Source organism: Colletotrichum lupini, chromosome 6 (genome assembly GCF_023278565.1).
Source record: "Colletotrichum lupini chromosome 6, complete sequence".
In the NCBI taxonomy this organism is placed as follows: domain Eukaryota; kingdom Fungi; phylum Ascomycota; class Sordariomycetes; order Glomerellales; family Glomerellaceae; genus Colletotrichum; species Colletotrichum lupini.
In genome coordinates this window covers 2179453-2206890 of record NC_064679.1, presented here as the reverse complement: position 1 = coordinate 2206890, position 27438 = coordinate 2179453, and the positions used below count along the sequence as shown (strand labels likewise).

The 27438-nt window shown below is 48.7% G+C and overlaps 8 protein-coding genes and 1 non-coding gene across 9 annotated transcripts; 5 read left to right on the top strand and 4 right to left on the bottom strand.

Annotated features, from left to right (window-relative positions):
• Positions 1-563: 563 nt before the first annotated feature.
• CLUP02_12135 (oxidoreductase NAD-binding domain-containing protein) lies at positions 564-1591 on the top strand (the record flags this gene model as incomplete). Its single annotated transcript, XM_049291099.1, has 3 exons — positions 564-825; positions 889-966; positions 1041-1591. The coding sequence occupies 3 exons, from the start codon at positions 564-566 to the stop codon at positions 1589-1591; spliced, it is 891 nt and encodes a 296-aa protein (XP_049148244.1).
• Positions 1592-1838: 247 nt separating this feature from the next.
• CLUP02_tRNA233 lies at positions 1839-1911 on the top strand. Its single transcript has one exon. It is a non-coding gene; the product is annotated as a tRNA-Lys (tRNA).
• Positions 1912-2715: 804 nt separating this feature from the next.
• Positions 2716-3557, bottom strand: CLUP02_12134 (uncharacterized protein; the record flags this gene model as incomplete). The annotated part of the gene is made up of 4 exons (XM_049291098.1): positions 2716-2888; positions 3163-3206; positions 3282-3393; positions 3497-3557. 4 exons carry the CDS (start codon positions 3555-3557, stop codon positions 2716-2718), a joined length of 390 nt encoding a protein of 129 aa, XP_049148243.1.
• Positions 3558-4438: 881 nt separating this feature from the next.
• CLUP02_12133 (uncharacterized protein) lies at positions 4439-6220 on the bottom strand (the record flags this gene model as incomplete). The annotated part of the gene is made up of 1 exon (XM_049291097.1): positions 4439-6220. One exon carries the CDS (start codon positions 6218-6220, stop codon positions 4439-4441), a length of 1782 nt encoding a protein of 593 aa, XP_049148242.1.
• A 4620-nt stretch (positions 6221-10840) lies between these two features.
• CLUP02_12132 (uncharacterized protein) lies at positions 10841-15377 on the bottom strand (the record flags this gene model as incomplete). Its single annotated transcript, XM_049291096.1, has 5 exons — positions 10841-11535; positions 11588-12531; positions 12676-14527; positions 14581-14876; positions 15133-15377. The coding sequence occupies 5 exons, from the start codon at positions 15375-15377 to the stop codon at positions 10841-10843; spliced, it is 4032 nt and encodes a 1343-aa protein (XP_049148241.1).
• A 65-nt stretch (positions 15378-15442) lies between these two features.
• CLUP02_12131 (uncharacterized protein) lies at positions 15443-17014 on the top strand (the record flags this gene model as incomplete). Its single annotated transcript, XM_049291095.1, has 3 exons — positions 15443-15749; positions 15817-15964; positions 16027-17014. The coding sequence occupies 3 exons, from the start codon at positions 15443-15445 to the stop codon at positions 17012-17014; spliced, it is 1443 nt and encodes a 480-aa protein (XP_049148240.1).
• A 112-nt stretch (positions 17015-17126) lies between these two features.
• On the top strand, positions 17127-17491 carry CLUP02_12130 (uncharacterized protein; the record flags this gene model as incomplete). Its single annotated transcript, XM_049291094.1, has 2 exons — positions 17127-17251; positions 17341-17491. The coding sequence occupies 2 exons, from the start codon at positions 17127-17129 to the stop codon at positions 17489-17491; spliced, it is 276 nt and encodes a 91-aa protein (XP_049148239.1).
• Positions 17492-17998: 507 nt separating this feature from the next.
• CLUP02_12129 (uncharacterized protein) lies at positions 17999-20235 on the top strand (the record flags this gene model as incomplete). The annotated part of the gene is made up of 4 exons (XM_049291093.1): positions 17999-18044; positions 18354-18786; positions 18853-19370; positions 19430-20235. The coding sequence occupies 4 exons, from the start codon at positions 17999-18001 to the stop codon at positions 20233-20235; spliced, it is 1803 nt and encodes a 600-aa protein (XP_049148238.1).
• A 6828-nt stretch (positions 20236-27063) lies between these two features.
• CLUP02_12128 (uncharacterized protein) lies at positions 27064-27422 on the bottom strand (the record flags this gene model as incomplete). The annotated part of the gene is made up of 2 exons (XM_049291092.1): positions 27064-27146; positions 27200-27422. 2 exons carry the CDS (start codon positions 27420-27422, stop codon positions 27064-27066), a joined length of 306 nt encoding a protein of 101 aa, XP_049148237.1.
• Positions 27423-27438: the final 16 nt, after the last annotated feature.

The following is a 27438-nucleotide window of genomic DNA, read 5'->3' as shown; positions in this document are numbered from 1 at the left end:
GTTGGTAGGGTTTACCGCCCTTTGGTCCGCGACAAAGCATGTCGAAAGCACTCCGTGACTGCCCCGTACGGTACCCAGCTGACCTAGAACGAAGATTCTGTTCGCCCGACATAGAAGGCTTGAATACCACCAAAAACACGCCAGAAGGGGCGCTAGTGAATCGAGAACAAGATTCCTTGACGGACGCCTGATTTTTGGTACCTGCATGCAGGTGTACGAGAACCGTTTCTCATTCCGATCCTGATGGGCCAAATGGGGCAAACGCAAGCTGAAGCTGACATCGTCCGATCGGTGACGGACTTTTTGGGGATGACCGAAATCATACCGGCTGCAAGACCCCACCATCGGTGCTTTCCCCAACCCGCGTCGGTCCCGAGCCTACCACTCTGCCCGACTAATCCTCCTCAGCTTTCCTACGTCAGCTTCAGCAACCCTTTTTAAACTACCATCGCCCTGCAGCATTCCATAGCGTAGCTTAGCTAGCAGTGTTTTGTTTACATCATTTTGCATCAGTGCACACCTGCATATCGTCTCTACACAAATCATCTTTTGTCAATTGAAGAATGGCATCAGTACCATTACGCCGTGTGCGACCGGCGACCATTGCGGCTACCTTCGCAGCTGGGGGCATTGGCCTGGCGGCGTACTCGAGGCTGTTTGTGAACAGCGCGTCTGCTGAGTCTGGAGCGCCGCCAAAGGTGTTTGGGGCGGGGCCTGCGTTTGTGTCGCTTGCGTTGGAGAGCTCGGAGGATGTGAACCACAACACCAAGCGATTGCGGTTCAAGTTACCACAGAGGGAGGCAGTCAGCGGTCTTTCATTGACGTGTGAGTGTTCGCGGTCACTTGGATTGGGTGCAAGAAGACGAAGGTGTTAATGTTCAAGAACAGCTGCTGTCCTGACCATGTCATGGCCTGAGGGCAGGTGGCTCCCCGTCGCGAGGCCTTACACGCCCGTGCAACCCCTCGGTAAGAACAAGAACAATCGCCCAAAGGCCATCCATTGCACTCCGGGTACGAACAGCTACTGACCAAACAAAAAGATGACGCCGGCTATCTCGAGCTGATGGTAAAGAAGTACCCAGACGGCAAGCAAAGCACACACATCCACTCCCTCACACCAGGCCAAAAGCTCCTATTCGCCCTCGCCATCAAAGGCCATCAATGGAAGCCCAACAGCTACAGCCACATCACCCTCATCGCCGGCGGTGCAGGCATCACACCAATCTACCAGCTCGCGCAGGGCATCCTCCGCAACCCCGAAGACAAGACCGCCATCACGCTCGTCTTTGGCGTCAACTCGGACCAGGACGTGCTATTAAAGCAGGAGTTCGAGCAATTTGAGAAGGAGTTCCCCGGCAGGTTCAAGGCCGTGTACACGGTTAGCCACCCCGTGGCGAATTCGCCGTACCGGAAGGGATATGTGACGAAGCAGTTGTTGGAGGAGGTCGGGGTTGCGCCGAAGAAGGAGGAGGATACAAAGGTGTTTGTGTGCGGTCCGCCGGCGATGGAGGCGGCTCTTGTGGGGAAGAGGAGTGCGCCGGGGGTGTTGCAGCAGTTGGGGTATCGGAAGGATCAAATTCATCAGTTCTAGAGAGTTAATTTCTGGCTTTACCTAGATGTACGTTACAGAAGACTTGAGGGAAGATAAACCCAGACCAGCTCTTCCTTCCTAAACGTCACGATTTTCGCGCGAACTGAGAAAAGAAATACGGAACCAGGCTTCGAAAACAGGACTGGGTGCAAAGAGATCGCTGGGCCTCCGGGGGGACTAATTGCGAGAGCGAAAAAGGCTACCTATAGTCCGAACTGAGTTCGACCTTTAACAATTCAAATGACCCGCCTTGCTAGCTCAATCGGTAGAGCGTGAGACTCTTAATCTCAAGGTTGCGGGTTCGACCCCCGCGTGAGGCTCAAATCCTCACCGCGATTGGCAAAGCCACTCTTCGGGTTATTCTTTTTGTGTTTTTACCTTGTCCCTTCAAGCGGACTCATCCTTGCACCGCGGCGGCTTGAAACTGACGCTGGTGCCATATCCTTCTTTGCTGCCAGAAGATTTTTTGGGGAAAGAGATTTCACCAAGTGTAGAGAAAGTGGAGAAGTTGTCGACGTCAGTGCCTAGACTGATCATTGCAGCATTGCCCGCATCTACAAGTGTTCAGGTGAGCTGGTTATACGCTATGAGTTGCTCAGCTTGAATCGATTGATATCGCTCCCTGTCAATCTTGCTAGGCTTTGAATGTGCACTCCATGAAGGAGGATCCTTGTTTACCCGTATGCGTCTTGGATCAGAACTACCGGCCATTCTTCAGTACCCCGTTGCAACATCCATACACAGCCTGCCGAGGATTGCATCACGAGACGCGATAGAAGGTATTGGGAATTCGAGTTCCGTGTATCTCTGCAGTTGCCATTCACGATTTGCCATGCCAATCATCAATCGTAATCGAAGATTTCTATCGTCATATTGGAGACATTACGGAGTACTTCTCCAGGATTTCTTCAACGACAAATCCCAACCGCAACCATGATTCGTTGACGTAATGCACGACCCCCACAAAAAAGTTCTCCATCACTCAGCCAACTTCAACCATATCGCTTTCTTTCCACCCACCATTCAACCTCACCATCAAAACTGTAAGCCTCTCACGCCATCTCGCACAGCTCAATTCGTACCGTGATGAGCTGACGAAAGACAAGATGGAACAGTTTGGCCTCTCAGCAGCGCACTCGGGCGCGATAAACCACATCCACGCCATTCACTTCGGGCCCGCTGCCGTGGACATCGTCAGGGAGATTCGGCTGGCTGTTACTGTTGTTGTCATCGGATGGGTTACTATCACGGGGATCAGGACGATTTTCAATCGGGACAGGCGATAAGCGGAGGTGTTCTGGTTGATGAAGGGTGAAGTCAGTGAGACGGGGCCGCAAGGAGGAAGCTCGTCGCTGGAAGGTTGAATGTCAGAGGTTGCATCCAATTCAGTATGGGTATATGACCCTCTAGAACAGCTGAAATAGCTGCCATTTGTACGGCAGGAGGGTATTTGGTCATCTCATACCCTTTCTAGGTATCTGTATCAACAGAAAACCCCACGTAAACCCCACGTCATTGCCACTTCCATCGTGAACTTTTCCACGGCCCCAAAACTCCTCACAAAGTCGTACCGGAAACACCAGCCCAGCTCTCAGAACCTCCAAGCCAAACGTTGCTGCGCAGATCAGACTACGCCGGCGGGAAATGCAAAAACCTCTGACAACACCACGCCCCCGCCCCCGAAGCACACGCCCGCGCCGCGCCAGCGCCCGTGTCGTCCGCCTTCTTCGTCCATCCTTCCGGGCACGCGCCGTCGCAGAAGGCCTGGCATATTTCGGCGTCGGGGTCTGCTGCCACCGAGTCTTTGTGTGTCCCACGTCAGTGATGGATCGCGAGTTCCATTTGTCACATTTTGGAATTTGTGGTGGGATGTATAGGAGAAGGGGACGGGAGAGGTTTGCTTACCGAGTGGGATGGCTAATGCCATAGCTATGAGGCTCCATAGCACGATCGCGGCGGTCTTCATATTTTCTCGTGATTGGAAGTTACTGTGATTTGTTGTGGTCGAATCCTTTCATTATGAGGTTGTGGTTACGTGGTCTTGGAAAGCAAAGAATGGATAACAAGTTTGTCAGTTGAGTGCTGTTGTTGATATAAGGTATTATCCTCACCCGACCCCTAATCATAGTGCAACATGGGACAATCAAAGACGAAAAAAGACTCCTGCGGACAGTAATGTAATTATAGAGCAGACAAAGATAAATAAAGCAGCGCCTCCCTGAAACTCGCATGAGCAAACCAACGATCTCGGGCTGGCCCGGGCGGACGGGAGGCCCCTTTTCTTTGTTCACGATCCCAGCCTCATCCTTGTTCCGACAGAGTCTGGCCTCGTCAAGCGCGCTTACTGGCTGAGGTTTACGGCACAGAAAGAACGTCTGAAACTTCAAATACCGCGCGGACGGATTTTGACTCCCGCGGAACTCGAAGAGTCTATTTGGAGCTGCTGTCACTTTTCCCCCGGGCACCGATGGACTTCACATTATCATGATCACTGAGCAATGGTCGAGTGCAGAGGTCTGAATAAACAGGTTGAAATTTGAAAATGGTTGTAGTTGCAAGTCATCTAAACAACTTGCATCTGTACTAAGAAAGAATGCCTCGTCATGCAACTCGTGAAAGTCCCTCGTCTCAGCTACCAAAATCCTTGTAAATACATGTCCCATGGTTTACCCATCATCCAGTCATGATCCATTCCCAGTCATATCCCATCCCAATTATTTTTTATGTACCCATGTCCACCCACCGAAAAGAGTGTCTGGAACCAGCCCAAGCGACTCTTTTCAAAACGCCAAGATAAAAGCAGACGAACAAATAATTCCAAAAAGCGCAGAAAGCAGAAAACATAACTTAGCAAGCACCGTACCGCACACCGCGCTTGCCCAATTCCTTCCTGCCGACGGGGTCCTCGGGCATGACCCAGCCTCTAGCCCTCTTGGCCTCACGCTTCTCGGCCAACTGCGGCTTGGGCATCCAATCATCCCTAGGCAGCGCCTTGCGTCGGGTGCCCTCAGCAGGTGCGCCAATCTCCGTCTTCCAGTGCGCCACGGCACTGCGGCCCTGCTGCTGAGGCGCATCGTCGCCAGCCATCATGCAGAGGCCCCAGAGCGCAAGGCAGGCAGTCAGCGGGATCTCGCCGACCTCGCAGTCGGCATCGTCAGCGACGGCGGCAAGCTGAACGGAGGTAACTTCAAGGTGACCAAAGTGGGGGACGGATTCGCTACCGTTGCGGACGATGACGAGCTCAATCTCTGTGAGGATGAAGCCGTAGCGGCATGAGTGCTCGCGCATGGCGTGGTGCAGGGCGGCGAGGCCACGGAGGTACTCTACGCGCTTGATGTTGCCCTCGACACGCATGCCGGTGTTGAAGCGGTCAAAGGAGCGGACGAGGCCGACGACGCGGGCGGTAGGCTTGCCGCCAAAGATGGTGGCAGCGGAGGCGGGCTCGCCGGCGGGAGAGGCGGTGAAGAGCAGCTCGGGCTGCTTGGCGGTAGCGGAGGGAGCGGGAGCAGAGAGCTGCATGGGTCTGTGGGAAGAGATGGCGAGCGCAGCATTGAGCTTGGGGGGGTAGTGGGAGGCGTAGATGCTGTGAAGAGCGGCTTCGGTCTCTGGGTGGCGGGCAGTCGGGGCCGGGTTGGGGAGGAGAAGTGCCGGGACGGGGCAGTTGAGAAGGGCGGCGGCACCAGGGAGAGAGAGGACGGAGGAGGCGTCGAAGGTTGTCCAGGGGCGGATTTGGCGAACGTCCCACCAGAAGTGCTTGGTGTTGGGATCCCGGAGAGGGAACGAGATGGTGCGCACCAGCGAAGGAGCAGGGTTAGATCCGGTGAGGTAGGTCATGAGAGTGGTGCTGGGAGTCGGGTCCGGAGTGGCAGCGGCGGACAGGCTGAGGGGAGATGGCGCACGAGGAGTGTAGGAGGGGAACATGTATGCCTCTGATGGCTGCTGAGGAGCAGGAGAGGGAACGTATGAGGGCATCTGACGGTAGGTCGGGAAGCCGAACTTCTCGAGGGCGACACCCTCAAGACTGCAGGTTGATGCACGGCGAGATTGCATGTCATCGGCGAAGATGATGGGAGAGCAAAGGAGGGACGAAGGAGTCTGCTCCTCGGGCTGGCTGCAGTAGGTGGAGGGCATGTTCCATGTGAGGGTCTCCGGGTTGGTGAAGCTGCGAGTGTGAGCCGGGCGGAAGACGGCGTTGGTGGTGGGGGCCACAGGGGTTGCCCGTCTGGGAACCGGGGCGCGGGGCTTCGGCGATGCCTTCATGCGCTTGGGAGGCGACTCGATGGCTTGGTCCTGGGAGCGGATCTTGGGAAGCAAGAGAGGGCCGTGTTGGCGGATCGGGGGTGAGGCACGAGACGGGGTAGTCATACGTGTGCTCACCGAGTCCGGTGTGGAGTCTGCGGTAGAGATGAAGGAGTAGACGGAACCATTTGAGCGGGAGCGGTTATGGCCCGGGTTGTGGTGGTAGGGGAGGTCGAGGAGAGAAGAGTCGAAGGAGAAGCTCGGCGGCGTGGAAGGCTCGCACGAGGGGAAGATGAAGTCGAAGGACATATCCGCTGCCAGACTGGGAGATGATGTGTTAGTGGGGGTGTAAGTGAGGCGAGAAGCAGGGGGCATCTCATACGTGGACATTGTGACTGTGTGAGTTGGTTGGATTATGGGATTATGAGTGGTGTTTCGTGAGAGAGAGGAGGCCAGCTCCAGGAGTCTTTTGGCGTTTGAGGATTGCGTTGCGATGGGAAAAGCAGACGGGGGTTGCTGTGAAGCAGGGACGAGGTGGCCGCGTTCAACGAGACCAGGGCGTTCCGAGAGATCTAGGTGTATAGTTTTTGTGTTTTGGTATCCAAATAATGCGAGTTATAGTAAACAAACAATGGTCAATTTGATAACAAGTTTAGACAGAGACGAGGATGAGAGGACGAGAGCGCAAAGGAGACGAGGAGATGAGGAGACGAGATGAGGATGGAGAGAGAAGGGGCCAACAGAAAGGGACAGTAGGCGCGGGAGGGGAGGACATCTTTATCCTCGGGTTTGAGGCTCGTAGCCCAATGGATGTGGTGGTGGTGATGCGGCGCGCGACTGACGGCCGACTGGAGCGAGGGCGTGTGGCCTTCGCCCCGGTCCCAGCCTTGGACTGACCGTAGGTCGTCGGGCCCACGTCTGGGTCTCTGGCCCCATCAACTGACGGGGGGGAGGGTAGAGCAGCAGCGGTACAACGCAACTATGGGTTGAGCTGCGCGCATCCGGCTTGAGTGTTTGTAGTCTGTAGATGCCAGGGTCCCTTGGACGGATCGTGGGCCGAGACCAGACGACTGATGAAAAAGATGGATGGATACGTATGCTCAACTACGTAGTTACGGTAAGGTAGTGTGTATCCCATGTTGAGGTGGAGGAAGAGAGAAAGACTGTCGTCTATCGTCTGACCCCGGCACTACACAAAAGGACACAGGATACAGGGTAGCTTGGAGCTACTGCAGAAGGAAGGGAAAAAAGGGTGGACTCGTCGATGAAATGCTGCATCTTGGGCTGCATACTGGGAATGCAGAAGTGAGGTCGTCGACCCACTACGGCGTTGAGAACTTGAGAGAGCTAGAAATCTGAAACACGGGGCAAAAGTGTGTGAAGGTTAGTCCACTTGGAAGTACATTGGCGCCGCATAGATGCAGAAGAAGAACTTGAAGCTGTTCGTTGAGTTTGGCCGGGTTGGTAAGGTGAGATGGTGAGGTCGTCACTGCCTTCCATTCTAAGAACGTTGAAGGGTACGTATCTTTCAATGTGGATCCCCTTGGAGGCGGAGCCTGCGGGAAGAGTCGCTCGCTTACTTGCGCACTGTCCAAATCACGTTACGGCTGACCACAAAACAGTGTATATTCAGTTATCAGAGACGGTACGTCCAGCAAGACTGAGAAGATGCTGTTAACCACTCACCGTCCACGACAGCTGTCTTGCATCAACTGCTCTTTCCTTGAATCCCTGGGTTTCCACCTTCGTACCTTCCTCACCCCCTGCAAAGCGTCTATGACTCATTTTTAGACACATGGCAGGTTCGGCCGTGCATTAGCTCATCTTTTCTCCACTCTGTTAGCTTTGCTTCCTAGCGTCCCCCACAGCAGAACGGGCGGGAGTGGGACGAACGCAACACAAACATCAACACCACTTTCTTTCACCCTCCTAGGCGTACCTACACTAGGTAGACGCGGTCGTGTGGTGTACGACGATCATTCGACGCGATGTCATGCGTCGTCGTGACATGCGATGCGATGCCATGCCATGCGTCTTTTCGGTCTCGCTCTGGTTTCGCGTCTTGATTGACTTCATCGCGACTCGTCCGCGAGGGCATTCCCAACTCGTCGTCCACACTCCTTGCAAAAGCCGTGCCAGCACATCTCGCAGTCTGCACCGCTTCGACAGTCCTATTCAGTCAAGCTTTTCTCGTATACGGATACAGTTCATCAACCGCCTCATTTCCACCACCTGGCCTCCGGGGTCAAGTACCACCACCTAAGCCTCGCTCACCTGAGCACCTTGAGGCTTCGGGTCCCTGAGGTACCCTCTCGCAATCAGATGAGCCGAGCGGCAACTGAGATTGCCGGCGGCTGTCGCATCATGCTGTCTCTCCCACTAAGACAACAGAAGCCCTCTCTCGCCTGAGAGGCCCTCTCCCAGTGTTACCATCCGGCGTCAAGGTGCGCGCGGAAATTGGCACCGTACAAGAAAAGAAACAGCCGAACCCCACGTTACTCTTCCCGAAACAGCCGCTCGCTCAGAAAGCCTCCGCTTCCCCATTAACCGCCCGGGCGGCTACGGCTAGCAATGACGACCACCACACTCCACTCCCGATTCCGGACGGCGCTTACAGCCAAATCTCATATCCTCAATCTCGCTGAGCGCTCTCAGCATCATCCGGGAACCGGTGGGCCTCGATATTGGGCTCCAGGAAGAGGCAGCCGCCTTGCTTGATGACCAGTCTCACTCTCTTACACGAAGCCCCTTACCTCCTCACCTTACACACACAAAGGTACGAGAACGACTGACCGACCCTCAGCCTCGACGGCCCCGAGGTCGGGCCTGCTGACAATGACAATGAGGGTTTGGTCCTCAGGTTGGAAACTGGCCATCAGAGCCTGCTGCTACCGTCCGCATGATGCCGTAGCCGCGCATGTCTCGGTGAGGTTGTGAGCGGGCAGTCTAAGCCTCGCAGCACAACCGCCATCTGTAACGTTGATACACTGTAGTACGTCTTGAACGGTGAACCTATTGAGGCGGTCCAACCTCAGTCTACTTCGCGAACCTTCTTCATCGTCGAATTGTAGAAAGCGACGAGGATGCGACAGGCATGATAATCGCTGGCGCATCTCTGCTCCATGATTCGCATAACCCCTCAAGCACAGCATCCCTCGGCTATCGTCCCCCTCGGTCGATGTAGTACGACTCTACTCCTCACCAGATGAGAAAACGGGAGACACGGCATTGCGCAACAATTGCACAGCCGCACTCCAGCGCTTGATACTACCTCTACTATCGAATTCCCCCCTCGTCCCCATCATCCCCTCTTCCCCAAGCGCCACACTCAAGATCCAGTCAGCATCCAAAGTCTGCCCTTCGCTTGACCTCTTCCCTCCTTCCCGCTTCGCACCCGTGGCCCGTGCTCCATCCCCTTCCAAGGGAAGGTAAGGCAGAGTCCGTGCTCCTTCCTTTCTTAGACGCGGTGTCCCTGCTCTGGTCCGTGCCACCCTTTGTCATCCATCGCCCGTTTTCTCCCTCCTCTTGTCCTTCCCCCCCCGCCTCGTAATCCCATTGGCTCCCAACCACGCGCGCGCACCACCCAATCTCGACGCGCCGTAGATCCGTCCACGACGCCCACGGTCCGTTCAGCCTGCCAGAACTTCAGAAGATCCATCCGTCGCCCGTTCATCGCTTCGGGATGGTGTCCACGACTCCACTGCCCGTGTCCAAACCCCGGTCCAGTCCGGCATCCAATCGGGTCCCCAAAGATCCCTCAAACCATGTCCCGACCGCTTCATTGGCCCAGCCGTCCTCCCGGGATGTTTCACGACCGCTCTTTTGTTTCTCGATTCAATGGTCCTCCCGTCGTCGTTCTTCTTTCGGACTCTTTCCCTTGTGCTTCTCTACTCCCGTAAGGTCCTGCGTACTAGCTTGCCTCGCCCCGGTTCGGCAGCTCCACTAGTCCGAATACCTAGCCTTGCCGTGCATGATGGTTGCTCTTGGCCATTGGAACCGGTACAGGGAAGGGTGACTCACATCTCGTTGTCCATCGACGGTGGATCATTTTCCCATGAGGAAAAACGCATCAACAATGATCTTCCTGCTGCTTCAGCAAGGACATGTTGGCGAGGACTTTGAATTTTTCCTTTTCGACATACCCCGGCAGTTCGGGTCGGTGTACTTCAGAGCGGGCATCTTCCTCCCCCAACGCTCCACGGAGCATGCCCGGGAAAATTGGGGAGGCTGGGGTCTAACATGACCACCTCACACTCTACATTGTCTCCCTGCAAATGGGCGTCACCAAATCGACGTCACTTCATTATCAACACCACTACCCAAGCATAAACCTCTGAATCATTTCATCCAGTTTGAACCTTGCGGTGTACCTTAAGAAGGTAGGTATCCTCATGTATCCATTGTCTATCTGTTGTCCCTTACCCCAGCTCTCAAGTGGAGGAGGGGACCCTGGAAAGAAAAAGTCATTGAAAGTCAAATCCCCCGTCTATCATTACGCCCACGCCGAGGACGCCAAAAGGGTATCCGTCAAATGAAACGAAAAAAAGGAAGAAGACAAGTGTCTCTCTCTCTGTCCTTCTACCTTGCTACACAAAAGGACAATCAAGAAAGGTAAAGGGTTTGAGAAGAAGTAGGAAGTGTGAGAGAGCAGGACGGTGACCACAAGGAAAAATGTTTCAACGTTTCAACGACCAAGTTGTGTGTGTGTTTCCATGCAGGTGATGTGGTCTGCGGCATCCCAGACTTGACACCACCCACCAACCCTTCTCCGTCAGCTGCAGTCATCCGCTGCTTGACTTGGACGGATCATCCGCCCCACGCCACAACCACCTATCCACTTATAGCCACCGCTGGTCCCCAGACGCGTCCAACTTGCGCATACAACGCGTCGGTCCTTGGTGTTGAAGGGCAAAGAAAAGCGACGTCCACACCAAGCCATCCCAAGGCAGACGGCCGTCGACGTCGTCGCCCCATCCAAAACGAAACCAGGGCTACCTAGGCCTCTAGCCTCTAGTATCCCGCACCATTCGCCACCACGTCGCCCGTTCTCGTGCTTCCACTGCTGGCTCCCTCACCTGCATCTCTCCTCGTCCCCTCGTGCGTCGATTGACTCATACTCGACCGCCCTGAAACGTTTGCCAATGCCGCCTCGAGATCCGCTTTCCCTTCCCGCAGCCTCCGGAGTGTCCTCATCATCCCGTCCAGCCGGAGTCGCTCCTGGATCACCATGCCTTTGGCGAATTCCTTGATCGCTCGTCGCCCCATCTTCTCGTGCAGGTCTTGCCACCCGGCTAATTCCCCAGCAACTACTTGTTGCGAGTATCGAAGTTCTCGACCGAGGTCATCCACCTGCTCCTGTGACTGGCGGGCTTTCTCTTCCCTCTCCTCGTTGAGGCGTTGTCGCGTGTCATCCAGCAACCCAAGAGGCCACCGGGTCGATCTCGTGAGCGAGTTGTAGTTTCGCTCCACGGCCTTGCGCGCAGCCGATATCTGCGTAATTTGCGCTGGCGGCCGCGACAGAGCCGATAGCAGGGCTTGGATCGTCGATTGCGATGCCAGGAACGTCGAGTGGAAGATCCCGTAAGGATTCGATTGCATTGGTACGAGGGTACGGACATAAGAATCCATCGCCGTGATGTATGCTGGTGGAAGGAACGGCAATGTCGAAACAGCGCGGTGCAGCAGGAGTGATGCGTCATGAAGATCTGCTCTCGTTAGTCCAGACCAGAACTATTTGATTACCAGAAAAAAACTTACCTGAAGCAACAATGGCGATGGAATTGACCCTTCTTGCCACGCTCTTAGTCGAGTAGTTGACACTCCGCACCATCTCCCTTGCATGATCGACGAATTGTTCGACCTCTCGCACATCCTTGACGGGCTCGTACTCTTCCCGCACTTTCTCGGCTCGCGTCTCAGCTTTCAGGTTACTCCTCTGCTCCATCATGCCTAGTTGGATATCAGGCACCAGGAAGAATTCCCAGAGCATCTCGTGTGTTGCGAATGTGGGGTGATTGAGCATGATCTTGAGGAACCAGTCGGCCCTAGTCTGGATATCTCGTAGCACTGCTCTAGACGGCTTCGAAGGTATCTGGAAGGGCGACCGCACACCCGCCACCGCCGGGATCCAGGACGCCGGGTTCTCCAGCGCCAGCAAGTTGCCGAGGTGCTCAAAATCAGACAAATTCCTGCGGCTTGTGGTAACGGTGTAGCTCATGTGGTCGGCTGGGGCTGCCGATTTCAAGACCAGCCGAATGGTCGCATCTTCAACGAAAAAGGCCCTTACGACACCGGTGATACGGGCATCCGCGCCAGGGGGCATGCTGAAGAGTGCCAGGTCATCAATCTTATTCCTGATGTCGTCATCTTTGGCCAACTCAACGGCAGTCAGGCTTCGGATTTCTCGGGCTGCAACATCGACGCGTGCGTCCACAAATAGCGTTCTGACCATATCCAGCCTGCCATATTTGCTAGCAACCATTAACGGCGTAAACTTCTTCTCGTTCGTGGCGTTGACATCGACATCACATTGCTGGAGCACTCTGAGTGCCAGCTGTGGGTCGTTGACAATGTGAAGCAGAGTGTTCCCCTTGGCGTCCACATGATCGTCAATGTGCAGCGGAAGCCCGTCACGCTGCGCTTCCGTGGCCGCATCAAGGCCGGCATCCACCATTTCGCGGTAGTGGATATGGTCATACGACCTGCAGAGTGCAAAAAGCGGCGTCTGCCCATTCTTGTCTTTTTGCCGCCAGGGGACTAATCTCCCGATCCGAGAAATTAGAAACGGTGCGTGGAACAGGTAATGCGCACAACTGCGCCCCCAAATGTCTTGCTGAGCAAAATACTCAATTAAGCGCTCTCTTGCCGCCAGTCTCGAAATGAAGTCGAGAATACTATTAATCAGCTCCGTATGCCCCAGCTGGACCGCAGCGCTAAAAAGCGTTGTATCTTCGTTGTTGATGTCGTCTAGGATGACAGAAAGAGGATAGTACTCGCTCAGCGTCAGCAAGTACCGCAGAACATCGGGCCTTTCGTTTTGCACAGCCATCATCAAGATTGATTCTCCGAATGCATTGTGTGTCTGCGAAAGACGATCGATAGTGATGTCGCCCTCAAGGACGCTTCCAATGGTACCATTGCTGGTCGCTCTGGAGTGGTACGAGATCTCCGAGCCGCTGGACATGCTTCGTGTATCCATGGCAACCCTCTTGACCTTGCGAGGCGGTGGCGGTAAAGGGAAGTCAATCTCACTGCCATCATCCTCGGCCTGGAATGGGAAAACGTGGCTCAGGCCAGAGCCTGATGAGAAGCGATCCGAGATCGTGACTGCTGTTGACGATCTCCTTGAGGCAGACCCGTTGGTGAAGCTCCAGCTGTGAGAGGGGCGTCTACTTGATTCTGGCGAATCGTAAAGGTCTTCGTCGAGAATGGCGTTCTCGTCTGGTTCCATGATCTTCTTCAAGTCGTCAAGGCTTCCATTGCAAGTAGCATTCCATAACGCTTTGTTTCGTCGGCTGGCTCTTCGCAATCCTGACGAGTCTAGTGCGAGATATGCGAGGACAGCTTCGAAGGTGCTCAGTGCATATCCCATCTCACCATTGTCTACGTCATCAATGAAGATAAAGTGACGGATGTAGATGAGCCGAGCGTGCAAGTGCCGAACTTGTGCTCGGATGACCACGAAGAGCAACAGCGAGACTAGCGTGTCGGCATTAACTGTCAAAGTAGGCTTCTCGGTCGAAGAGGCTGCTTGCGCTCGTGAAGACTCTGTCAAATGAGTGACCAGCTTCATGGTCGACAGGAGCAGATCGAGCATCTCTTGTGGGCTCATGGCATTCGCTGTCTTCTTGAACTCCTCCACGGCCAGACCAAGCTGTATCGTCAACTCGTGCTTCCCTCGCGAACCACCTTCTATGGAGATGCCAAGCTGCGATAGATCAATGAACTCCATCTGCCGAATCTTGGCCTCCAACTCGAGATCATAAGGTCGTTTTGATGCACTGAGTCGTGGAAATAGGAGGTGGTGTGTATTCTCGGTGACGTATCTTTCGATGAGTCTTTCGACCAGAGGTCCCGTCAGGTCGGTCGTAGCGCCGAGCATTGAGAGTTGCTGCTTGTCAACCCCCTGGAACAAGTCGATGGCGGCTGTGACAGCAGTCTCCAGTGAAGCCCTCATTACATCTTCGTCGTCCTCGGCGTAGAAGTTCTCCGTCACGGGGAGACCGTTAGTCAACCCATTGGGGCGCCTTGCTGCGGACATGCTGTTGGACCGCGCCTTCCTCATGGCCGTAGTGATAGGTCCGTCGGGCTCGGGGTCGGGTATGCGTAACGCCGAAGGGGGCGGCGGGAGCGGTCGCTCGAACACGGTCGTGAACTCTCGAAACAGCTTTTCTAATCCAGGTTGCATCTGTCGTGCGATGATAGGAAAATGGTTGAGGAGGTCGTGGAAGCTCTTGATGTCCTTCTTCCGGGGAAGCATGGCGCCTTCGCCGTTCTCAGCAGCCGCCGCCTGGCTCTGTTCGAGGGCTTTCCTCCTCGCCATTCCCTCCACCAATATGGCAGGCTCGATCTTGTTCTCTTCCCATACGCCCACCAGTGGCCGCGAGATGTAGTAAATCAGCCATTGGCGGGGTTCAAGGAGGTCGGGATACCATGTCGAATCGTTCAGTAATTGAGCTTGCGCAAGCGACTTAAAGCCTGGGATACAATTGTCAGTCACAGGCGGTTTCGTATTGCATACCCAGGCGCACCTTTGTTACTGTAGACGTGTGTATCTTTGATGACGACCGTGCGACCATTGATGGTCTGATACTGCTTCGCCTTGCCCCTCAGCTCGCGCAGGTTTTGCGCCGCGTCCTTCCCACCCGCAGCAGAGGTTGTATTTGCGGCGGGAATGCGAAGCACATGACTAGCTAGGAACTCCTCCGAAGTGATGAGCTCGTGGAAGGTCGAGCCGCTCTCGACTTCGCGACATGTGAGGAGGACATCGGTGGTCGGGACCAGGAGGATGTGGTGATGTACCGGGGTACACTGTGAGGGTAGGGAGCTTCGGAAGAAGGCAGCGAGGAATGGATTTAGGGGTTGCATTCATTCGACTGGCGCTGGACGTCCTCGGCCAGCTAGCCCGGCCGGGGAAGCCAGGATTGCAGGGTAAAGGTGAGTAGGTGGTTGAGGGTCGTGGACTTCGGGAGCACGGAGGTGCCGGGGGATCGACGGACTAGGGACGGAACGAAGGCTGGAAATAGGATCGCTGGGTATCGTTCAATGTCGCTGATATGCAGGATGGTCGTCGGCGGTCGTACAGAAGACGCGAGTTGAGCTGGCGGTCGTTGAGGAAGGTGGAGAATGGATCGTGATGAAAGGCAAGTTGTTCGTGGTGGTTGCGATTCCCCTGGACAGATAGCAGTGGAAGGTGTTGAAGCTCTGGTGTGGGCCAGGCAAGCCAGGCACTGACCTCACTGAGGCCGCACGTCCCACTCCCAATGGGCTGCCACTGCCAGGGGGCACCGTGGCCCGATTCGGTGCTGAAGAGGTTCGCTGCCAGCATTCCGTCCCCACAGTGCCGAGGCGGTACGCTCTGATTTGCTGGGGAACAGACGGAAGCCTAACGGAATGCGGAGAAAAGGGATCTCCGAAGGTACCACCGAGGCGGGCGCTCTCCCGGCTTCCATCGATAGCTTAACCTTATCTTATCAGTCCCCACACGAAGCGAGCATCTTCCATCCTGCCGCCCAGACATCTTTCCGAAGATGTCAAGAGCCTCCCATTAACACCCTGTGGAGGTTAAAAGACATGTCTTTATTCGAAGGCAGATATTCCAAACCAACGACGAAGAGGCGTTCATCTTGCGATTATCAGCTGCAACAGCTTACTCATTCCGCAGTAACCGGCATGGCTGCCTATCGCGCCTGCGGTATCCGTCATCGCCTGCCTACATGCATAAAAAACGATGCAGGAGGCCGTCAATCTGGAGAATCGGGCAACAGAGGACTTTGACGTCACATCACATGGAATCATAAACAAGACTTGTCACTGCCGACCGGATGCCTATCACTCTACACTTTGTCTTCAAATCACATATAATTCTGACGATTGTTCTTACAAGTTCATCTTCATTCGTGCTTTATCATCCATGTTCGGTACTCAACTGGTGTTGTGAATAGCAAATCTCTCACCCAAAACAACATCGTCTAAAGCCTACCTTATTACACCGACGACACCACAAATAACCCCTCAACGTCTGATATAGGCCAAAGTGTGTTCAAAATGGCCACCAAGATTGACTCTGCTCCCACTCAGCACATGACCCGCGGCTGTGTGCGTTTTACACCCGGCCCTTCATATGGGGATGCTACTTCAGCTCTGAAGAAGATCCCGCGATACCTTTTCAGAGTCCATGCACCAAGCACCTCAGGTGAAACATCTCTAAAATCTGTCGTGTCAAGAGCTGCTCTCTGTGGTCACGCTGGATCCGACTGCGACATATTCTCGATGCCTCCGGACGAAGCAGCCGAGATGCTCAACTGTCACCTTCGCGGTTGGGCTCGGGATGGTGACAACCTCATGTCTTGGACGAGCTCATTACTTTTCGCCCTTCAATACGCACTGTATCGCAGCATCATGCCCAAAAACGGGCGTCCCGACGACCCGTCCGATATCTGGATCTATATCTTGGACACAAGACTTTTGCCTGGAGGTTCCTTTATTCCCGACGTTGCGCTCCTTGATGCATTCACTGGGAAAGACGCAGCACGCACGTATAATCTATCTAAGCTGCGATTTTTGCGCCAAGAAACTCAGTACAACTTTGGGGAATACTTGTGTCAAGGGAAGCTATCGATTGAAGGCGTATGCTCTTCAGCCTCTCTCCAAAGTACCATCGATCATGGCCTTTTCAGGCTCTTTCCCGAGCTCGGGCTGCCGAACAAGAATCTCGAACTGGCAAAAAAGGTCTGCAGGCTTCGCGTCCAATGCTTCGCTTCACCCACGCCGGCGACGAAGGCCGACTTCCGCTTTGCCAGCTCCATTGCGCAGGGATGTTTCGGAGCGGAAGACGAATGGGCACTCCCAATGACAGCCGCATTACTCTCTCTGCGGAAGCGACCGATAAACGATGTTGTAATCATTGGCGGGTTCAAGGCCCTATTCTCGGGTATTGGGCGAGATAAATGCTCTGTAGCATAGACCAGCGAGCGAACCGTAGCTTTCCTTCCTCAGAACACTCAAAAGGTTCTTATACTGGCTTGGTGGCTGCATGTTGTGCCCATCTTGATATCGTGCTATTCTCCTTTCGGGTATGAAGCCCACCGGGTTTGCCATCTTGATGAAAAATCCGATAGATAGCCCGCAGGCGGGAATGGTTACTGGGCCTTCAGGGGTCATGCTCGCCAAGAGTCTGTTGTCTCACGCGTGGGCTATGCAGTGCAGTTTTTTTTACAACGATACGGCTCGGCTTAGTTGCCATATCTCAAAACCCGCCCATCGAGGGTTCTAGGTTTGTAAGTTGTTAGCATCGTTGAGTTTAGCTGCCTCTCGTCTGAGACCAACTGGCAAGCAAGCTCACTGAGGGCACTGTCGGCAAAATTGCCAGTTGAGGTGGGAACATTCGGTCCATCCCGCGCCATCGGCAATAAGCGTCTGACCCTTCTGGCCGGTGTCTGAGTAAGGCAACTTTGCCGAACGCCTGACTCTGACCTGTAGACGGATACACTCTCCTTCCCAACGAAATTTTACTATACGGTTGAATTTTTAAGCGTCTCGTCTCGTTGGTTGCGCTGACTTGGTCGACGAGGGACCTAATCAGCTCTTGATGACGCTAATCACTAGAGCTGACGGAAAATGATAGCATAGAACGTTCGTTTGACTCTCTGCCTGTCAACGATAGTACACCCTCGAGATAAAAAAAGGTATCCCCCCCACCTTTTCATGTTCCACCGGAACCATCCGCCGGAAAGATTTCCTCTCTTGTCACCCACCACATTGAGTCCTGGGATCTCTTCCCTTATGACATGTTATCTCTTCGCCCTTAAACGTCACATTTGCTACCCAACCTTACGACTAACAAGGGTTATTCCTTAAACCAACCGCGTCCAGCAGAGCCCCCCTCTCTTTCGGTCGAGACCGTGGTCGAGGCCTTTTTGGCCCTCTCTGGACCATAGCGTAGGTATCATGCGCTCGCATCATGGGTGGTGGGTTGCTACCTTCAATCAGAAACGTGCATTATCTTTACAACTTCAACAAACAGCTTGACATGCCGGCAGCGAAAACTAAAATGCAACGAGGCACGACCGGCTTGCGGGCAATGTACCAAGTCTGATCGCGAATGCGTCTTTTCGCAAGACACAAAATTTCGTCATTTTGATCACTCTCTTCTTTGTCGAGGACAAGACAAGGCTTCTGCAGGTCGTGTTGTGGTCGAGAATCTGTTCGAAGAAGATCAAACCTGGCTCGATATTCCGCATGAACGTGGGTCGATTTGTGTCTGGAATCTAGCGTTGATGTTGTCACTAACCAACCGCTTCAGTTGTCTTTGTGAATATTACGAACCCATTCGAGGCAGACGACGACGTCTCCGACGATGATTTTCTTCTGCAGCACGACAGTCACAATACTGAAGGAGGACCATCTGATGAATGGGGTCACACGCTGTCAACACCCGAACCTCGGGATGCGGAGAGTGGGAGAACTCCGGCTTACACATCGCGGTTGGAAGGAGTTTCTGAGTTCGCTCAACAATCCTCTGAGGACCTCCGAATGAATAGCGATGTTGTGCAGAGCAGACCTGTTACTGCATCTGTTGGGAACGATGATGTATTAAACCCAGTAGCCCTCCCATCACCCACAATTCAAGCAGATGACGACGAAGATTTGGACGACAACGGCGACGACGATGATTCAGAGATGAACATAATAGCTCTAAAGCTTCTGAGACATTTCAGACAAGGACCTGGGCAGTGGTAAGCCCTGTTCTCTTCATATCCCTCTACCTTCGGGCTGTACAGCTACTAAAATGTGGGCGGTAGGATGGTCCTATTTGATACATCTGCGCATTTCTCATGCAAAATACCAATAAGAGCAACGACTCGGCCGCTTCTCAAATCGGCAATCTGCGCTCTCGCAGCAAAGCACCTATCGCGCACACAGTCAAATGACAACGAGATCCGACAGACACGCAGCGCGAGAGCTTCGGTGGCTCCCTCGGCTACGACACCCCCGGACTGGCAATATCACGCCGTCCGACACTATCATCAAGCAATCAGACATTTGAAGCACGCAATCACTCTCGCCGGAGCAAGGGACGATGCGCTACATAGCGAGACGAGCGACCAACATGCGGATACTTTTGCCGCAGTTGCCATACTCTGCATGTACGAGTTGATGAACGCCCCAGGGAATGCGTGGAAGGCGCATCTCACGGCTCTGTCACTGTACTCTGCCTCAGATAGAGCTCTGGGAGGATCTTCTCCGGTCTCGATACCGCAGTCTCCGACCAAGGGGCCAATATTCTGGAGTCTGGCAAGGCAGGACTTCCTCTGTGCTTGTAAGCTTTTCAACACATACACTGTCGTGGCCAAAAGGCTAACATCTGCGCTTCGAAAGTCATAAGCGAAACCCAGACGCGTCTCAACTTGGACCACATCCGTCTTTGGCAGAACTTTGGCCTTGCTACAGACGAACGCAACCTCTTACTCCCCTTCAGCCCCTTTTCGACGGCCGATATCCGCTCCTCGACCAACGTGGATGAAGACTCAAAAAGCAACGAGCTTTTGTGGCTCCTGGGGAAGATTGTGAATTACATCACCAACGGGGACGGTATTCGCCCGGAAGACTATTCTAAGCCCGCCGGCCAGCGCATGTCGCTCGGTCTGACGCAGGAACTCCTCCTGGGAAGATGGACGAAGCTTGAAGTCGAATTACAGGAGTGGTATGAGAGTCTACCGCCGACCTTTGTGCCCAGCGCCCGGACAAGATTCTCTAGTCGCCACGGGGATTTGGGTGATGATGAGACGGATATGAACTTGGAAAGGGTCTGGTACGACATTCCGATGTGCGCGTCGACGATGCAAAGCTACCATATGGCTCAAATTCTTTTGCTGGTGAACCGGCCCCAAGAATCTACGGCCATACGGTCGACCGTGTCGGCGCGTCTGCGATCGTATCGACTCATTCAGAAAGGGGTGCTGCGTCATTGCAAGGAGATTTGTGGGATTAGCCTCGCGGATCCTACTGATGCGGTGCGTGTTCACTCTGTCCAGCCGCTTTTCGTGGCAGGGCAAGCCTTTTATACGCGACCGGAACAGGAATTGGTACTGGAGCTACTTTCTGGTATCGAGACGGAGTTGGGGTGGGCTACGAACCATCAGAGGCGGAAGTTAATTGACGAATGGAAGGTGAATGATGGATGACTGTCGGATTGGAAGTCCAATTCGACCGCGGCATACAGCCGACTGCGCAGGGGCTAATTAGGGGCCCTATTTACGATTATCGTAGCTAGCCCAACCTATGGTTAGAACCTCCTTTTTATACTTACTACGCAGATATTTATATAATTTAATTAATCTCTTCGTTAACTATAGTTCGAACTAACTACTTTATAATAAGAATACTAATACTAATTAGTAGTTAAATTTTATTATTATAAATTAGTAAAGTATCTCGCTACGTAAAAAAAACGACTTCTTAATACCGTACGGGATAGGAGATTCGTACTAATTAACCTTATAAAAGTAAACAAAAAAAGAGGCGATTTTCGAATACTATATAGAATTAAGTAATCGTAGCCCTTTACTACCTACGAGAAGTCGACGTTTACTACGTTAAACTACGTTAATTAACGGAACTACTTAAGTAACTAGCCTTTTACTATCGCCCCGAGTAGCTTTTTTACTAAACGATTTTTCTACGGCCGGCCCGCGATTAAAAATTAACTAAGTAATAAAAGGGATCGCTAGTAAGCGATAATTACTTAACTATAATTAAGCTATAAAAAAGACTACCTAAAAAATATAAAATAGAGTACCGAGAGGCCGTAAAAAATAAGATCTTTAAGGTATCTAACCCTACTACGTACGAGTAATAAGTAGGCATTTTTAGTAATTTTTTTAAAATATACGATTTTACGAGAAGGAGGGCTTAACTTCGTTAACTATACTTAACGGCCTATACGGTTCCTAATAGCCTATATAGCTCTTCTATAAGCTACCTAGTATCTACTTTTAACTATTCCTATGGAATACTACCCTAGAGGAGGTAGGTTGAGGAAGGAAGTTATTTAGAGATTATAGAGAGTACGAGGCTTAGGAGGCTAGAAGTATACGGGATAGCGGAAATTAGTAACTAATAAAGATCCCGAGACTAATTACTACATCTTCCTATAATAATACGAACGTCTACCGCTATTATTATTAAAAAGAACTACTAAAACTTACCCTTTTTTACTAAATAAAAAGGAAGATCTTAGTAAGTACGATAGTTAGCGATTTAGAAAGGTAGTAATAATTATTAAAAATAGTAAAAATAAGAGTAATAGTAAGACGGTAAGAGGAAGCGGGAATCTCCTAGACCTTAATAAATTCGTTAAGTAGTAAAAGTACGGATTTACTATAACTAGCGTGCGGATTAAATATATCCCCGTTAAGATTAAATACGCTAATAACCGCTAATATAAGCATAAGCTAGAGCACGACCCTTAGCGAGTTAGGGTAAAGAAAAAGAGGACGAAACCCGATCTTAAATAGAATCCTAATCCCTTATAAGTAAGTAAATATTAACCCGGATTATTAGGGAACGTAGATATATAAAATCGCAAATTAGCTTAATAATAAGTAAATTAACGCGGTATTAATCTATTTAACTAAGGTTTACGAGAAAAAGGGGCTATAGGGATAACCCCTATTTTACGAGATTATAAACGACCTTAGTTATTAACTAAATAAATAGTTCGCAAGCACAAGCCTAGGAATTATAAAAGTAGTTAATAGATTCCTTTACGGGCGAGGGGTATTACTAGCGCAATTATAATTATAAAAACTATACGAAATACTAATAATAATAATTATAGAGGAGGAATTCGTATTATAGAACTAGGCATAGGTCGATAGAGCGTATAATCGCTTTAACAAATTTAGAAAAAGGGTAAACGACCCAGATTTCCTCCCTATAATTACTAATAGAAATCTATTATTATAAAAGGATATACTGGGGCAAAATATAATACTAGAAGTACGATAATTAATAATTCTACCTATTTCGATCTATAACTTGTTACCGTTACTAATACGAAATTCGGCGCCGATTAGCTAATAAGAAAGGAAGTAAATAACCTAAAGTTATTAATAATACGTAGCGACGTAAGGATCGCATATAGATACTAAAAATCTAATAATAAATACGAGGCAATTTATAGACCTTAAAAAGATCTTCCCAAAAGAGAAATTATACTCTAAGGGGAAGTATAAGGTCTTATAAAAAACCCTAACGATGTTTTACGATTATTATAAAAAAGTCGGAATTAGGGAACACTAGTACTATTTAGTAATTAATATCGTACTTATAAGCAAAGCCTCTAATTACTATTACGAAGCGGTACGTAATCTCGATCGAAACGACTTTTTTAGTATAATTAATATAATCTAAAGCCGCTTCGAGACCTATAATAAGAACCTAGAGCTCCTATTTAAGCTATAAGCGATTTCTTTTATATCTATAGCTAGGATAATAGAGGGCAAATCGTAAATAAAGATCCTTAAAAAGCTTATTAATTAAATCGATAAGCTAGCGAAAACCTAGCTAAATAAGGGGATAAACGAGCAAAAAGTCGGATATTTTTATACCGTAGTTTAGTATATACTAGAGGTAAAAATCACCTTATACTAGGTACCCGAAAACTACGAGACGCTCTATTCGAGGCTAAGATCTAGCTTTAATATTAAAATAAGAATACTATACTAAACCTATTTCTAAGCATACGACGGCCCTTATTAATAATATTAAATCGATTAAACGTATAATAAAAAAGGAAAAGAGGCTAAATACGGTAATCGCTAGTAAAGAGGCCTAGATTCGTTAAATAAGTAGAGATTTAACTTACGGGCAGGGTAATAGAAGAGGTAATATTATATTTATAAAAAGGATAGATATTAGTTAAGTAACTACTCTAAAGAAGAGCGTGCTAAATCGTACGAATAATATAAAAAGTCGAGGGTAATAAACGGTAAAACTAGCCCTCGTTAGTTTAACTAATTCCTCGTTATATATAAGAGTAAATCCGGGGGTATAGAACTTAATAATAGTAGCTAAAGTAGCGGCCTAAAGTATATACCCCCTATAGGAGATTTAGAAAATAAGGAAGATCTTACCCCCTATACTAACGAATTAAATTATAACGAAATTAATAATATTAACTACTCTTTTTTTACCCCGTTAGCCTCCGGAGGCTATACGAGGCTAAACGAATAGAGGGTAGCAAAAGCTCTTAATAAGTAAGCTTTTATTTATAAATAGTAAGGGAAGGTCCCTTAGATAACGAATATAGAGGCGGCTAAAAGGGCGAATTTAATAAGGCCAAAGCCTATTTTTTTAATAATTAAAGAGAAGACGCTATCTCTCTCGATATTTAAAAAAAAGGAATATAGTACTAAGTAAATTTAGGGATAGCTAGAGGGGTCCTTTTTATATTACTTAGATCCCTCGAATACTAAGCTCGTATAAGTATTCTACGCGAGTAAAAAGTATAGCCTAGACGATTTCTATAAGATTATCCTAGATACTAGGGCATTATAATAGTTAACTAAAGGAAAAGAGCAATTCTAAGCGCTATAGAAAATCGTACTAATAATGCTTAATACGTTAATAGCGGGTATTATAAGGATTAGTTTCGGCCTAAGTAAGGAAATCGTCGCCCTAAGTATAATAAAAATAAAGACATACTTCGGAACAATAACTTTCTATATTTTACTTATTAATACCCTATTTCTCTTATATTTAAAAGATATAGATTAACTAAGTATTATATTCGATAATACGAGGAATAGAATCTCTAGTAGTAAGTACTTCGAAATAGTTAAACGACGATAGGGGCATACGTTTATAAAGCTTACTAATAATACAAAATCGATTAATTACTTAATAAAAAGTGAGCTCAGAAGACTATACTAGAGATTCGGGTACCTATTGGTTACGAGGCTATATAACCTCTTAAAGTAATTAAGTAATAATAATATTAAAATAGGGGCGCTAGAGTAGTTAACGAAAGTATATTATTAATACTAAATAAATACGTAGAGCCCACGCAGATTTAAGTTTAAATTACGTAATAAGCTTAACTTTAACTAAGAAATAGTCGTCGATATCTTCTATTTAAATAGTCGGCTAGTACTATATATAATCGACGTAGCTATATCTTTCTAAGCAGGGCAATTCCTTTAGGATCTATAAATAAAAATAGTATAAGCAGCCCTACGAAAAAGCTAGATCGATATATACTAGGGACCGCTAGATAGCATTAGAACTAATGCTAATACTAGCTTTAAGTCGGTAGAATTTAGGGATAATGCGACGGCCTATAATATATAGCTAAAAGTCGTACCCGTTAAAGCGTACTATAGTATTAAAAAGGTAAAAAGGGCATATTAATAATTAAAAAGGGCGTTTAGAATTATTAAAGAGGAAAATCCGGATTCTACCGACGACGAATGCCTCTAGATAGCACTTAAATACTATAATAATACTATAGGGCCTAACGGACTTATACTAACGCTATTAATATTTAGAGCATATTTAAGAACGACCTTAGCCTCGCTACCGTCGCTAAGTATAAGCTAACGAGCCCGAGTAATTAAAAAAGTAATACGGGTACTACGCAAAGTAAGCGTAAAAAAGTAAGTTAACGAGGTAATTATTGCGCATAATAAGCCCAATATAGGGGATAATCTAAATATACCGCTAAATTCGGATATACGAGTATAGCGCAAAATCACTTAATAATAAGCTAGGCTATATAAGTTAATTTCCGTTAACGAGCGCTCTTATATAGTCGTAAGAGATCGTAACTAGCTACTCGAAGTATTAATTACGGTAGTTAAACTATACTATATAGATCTTAACGAGGTAATTTCCAACTTATAAAAAAAAGAAGAGCTAGGGGAAACTATATAACCCGCAATAAAAATATAGGAAATTATTTTTAATAAAATCGTCGTAGTAGTACTAATAGACGACGAAGAAGAGGATATTACCGAAAGGGTACTAATACTACTAGCGAGACGTCGCAGAAGACTATAATAGCAAGCCCTAACGCGGCAATTTATTACTAGCGACGAGGTAATTAATACTTTTTATATAATAAAAAAGAAAGCCGATTTTAAGCTAGCGGTTAAACTACGTAAAAAAGGCGTAATTATAATTACTAAAAAGCTATATAAGGGATTAGATCTTATCGAAATAGACACTCTTTATAATTAAGGGGTCTATTGATTTATCTTATATAACTTAGAAAAATATATAAACCTCCGTATATTTAAATTACGAATAGTTCGTAAGATTAAAGGGAAAAGAACACCCTAGCCGTACGAGAAGTCTAGATACGTAATTTAGAGGTACGGCGACGTTAAAAAAGCGACGCTACTTATATAATCGCCCACTATATAGTACTATAGCTAACGATTAATAATAGTATTAATAATATCGCTACGGAAGAAGGGATACGAGATTTAGAGCCGTAATATTACCTAGGCCTATACTTAATCGGCTATAGGGCTTATAAGGAAAATCCTAGCCTATTTACCGAAGGAAATAGCTAGTAAGTACTTAGAAGGTACGATTATTAAAGTACTTAAGCTACTATATAAGCTCGTAGAATCGGGTACCTATTAGTAAGCTACTTATTACGATTTTTATATTAATTAACTATTAATAGTTATTTCTACGTACGACCCGTACTTACTAGTCGCGGAGTATGAAGGCGACTAATTTAGGATCGTTAGAATATAAACTAATAATATATTAGGCCTATTTAATATTAACTTTATAAAAAAAGAGGATAAGGAGCTTTAGAAAGCGGGCTTCGTAGTAAAGCTAAAAGAGGTCCTTATAATAAACACCCCCTTAGTATTTAACGGCGGGATTTTTATAATTAAAAAGGAAACTATCGTTTTTTAATAAAAGGAGTAGGGTAAGAAGATTAACCTCGTCGATCTAAATATAACTAACGTTAAAAAGCGGTATAAAGCTAAGCTCGTACGAGGGGTATATATTACGAATATTTATTAGCCCGAGGTAACTTTTAACTACGCTAAGGTAGCATAAACTATAGATCTAACTAAACGAGACGTCGAAGTACTTAATAAGCGGCTTAAATAGTAATAAATAAATCTCGATCGAGGTCTTATTTATTACCTAATCGACCTTATAATTAGTAAGCTCTACGTCTTTATTAATAGGTTATTTATAAATAATAACGACCTTACTTCGTAATTAGGATATATTATTATCCTAGCTAACGAGAGTATAAGCGAGAGCGAATTTATTATATATAGTAATATAATTTACTACTTATTAACTAAAAATAAGTAGGTAACGAGAAGTATATTAGTATTAGAGGTTTATAGTATAGTTAACGGCGTTAACCTCTCCCACGCGATTTTAATAACGCTAAGGAAGATTATTAATCGAATTAGCCTTCTACCTATTCTAACGGTTATTTATATAGATTCCTACTTACTATATAAATACCTCGTTAAATTAAGAACGACGAAGGAAAAGAGGCTTATAATCGATATTATAGCCCTTAGGTAATTATATAAAAGGCGCGAGATACTTAAGATCTATTAAATTAATAATAAAAATAACCTCGCAGACGTTTTTACGAAAGTAGTACTAAATAAGGGATTAGAGTAATTCGTAAATAATAGAAAAGTTATTATATAAATAGAGGGATAGGTTATATAAAAAGAGTAGAGAAAAAGGGGAAAAAGAGACGACTTAGTAAACGGGCCTAAGGTCGAATTATACTTCTAACCGTAGCGGTTAAATTGATAAAAGAAAGAGAAAGTTAGTATCGGATTAGAAGTCTAATTTAACTACGGTATATAGCTAACTACGTAGGGGCTAATTAGGGGCCCTATTTACGATTATCGTAGCTAGCCTAACCTACGGTTAGAACCTCCTTTTTATACCTACTACGCAGATATTTATATAGTTTAATTAATCTCTTCGTCAACTACGGTTCGAACTAACTACCCTGTAATAGGGATACCAACAGTGAGTGAGTTGGAGCCATTGACGAGATAAGGCTCTTGCTGGCCACCAGCGCCGGTACCTTGAGGTTTTGATTAGTCTGTGATTTCTCTCAGGTCTAGGGATATCGCATACTGTTGAGGGCATTCCAAATACCAGGTTGAGTGAAGGAGATCAGGCCTACAAGGATGACGTTGAACAAAGGCGAGCGGTACCAGCGAGTAAATCGCGACACGGGCTTCGTAGGTTGAACATCCTGGACCTCCTCATCGACCTCATGTGGTTGCTTTGCTTGATCGATTGACGACATTGCAGCTGATGTTGCTTTTCCGATCCCGACGCAATGGATATAGGTCATGCAAGTGCGGGAGGAA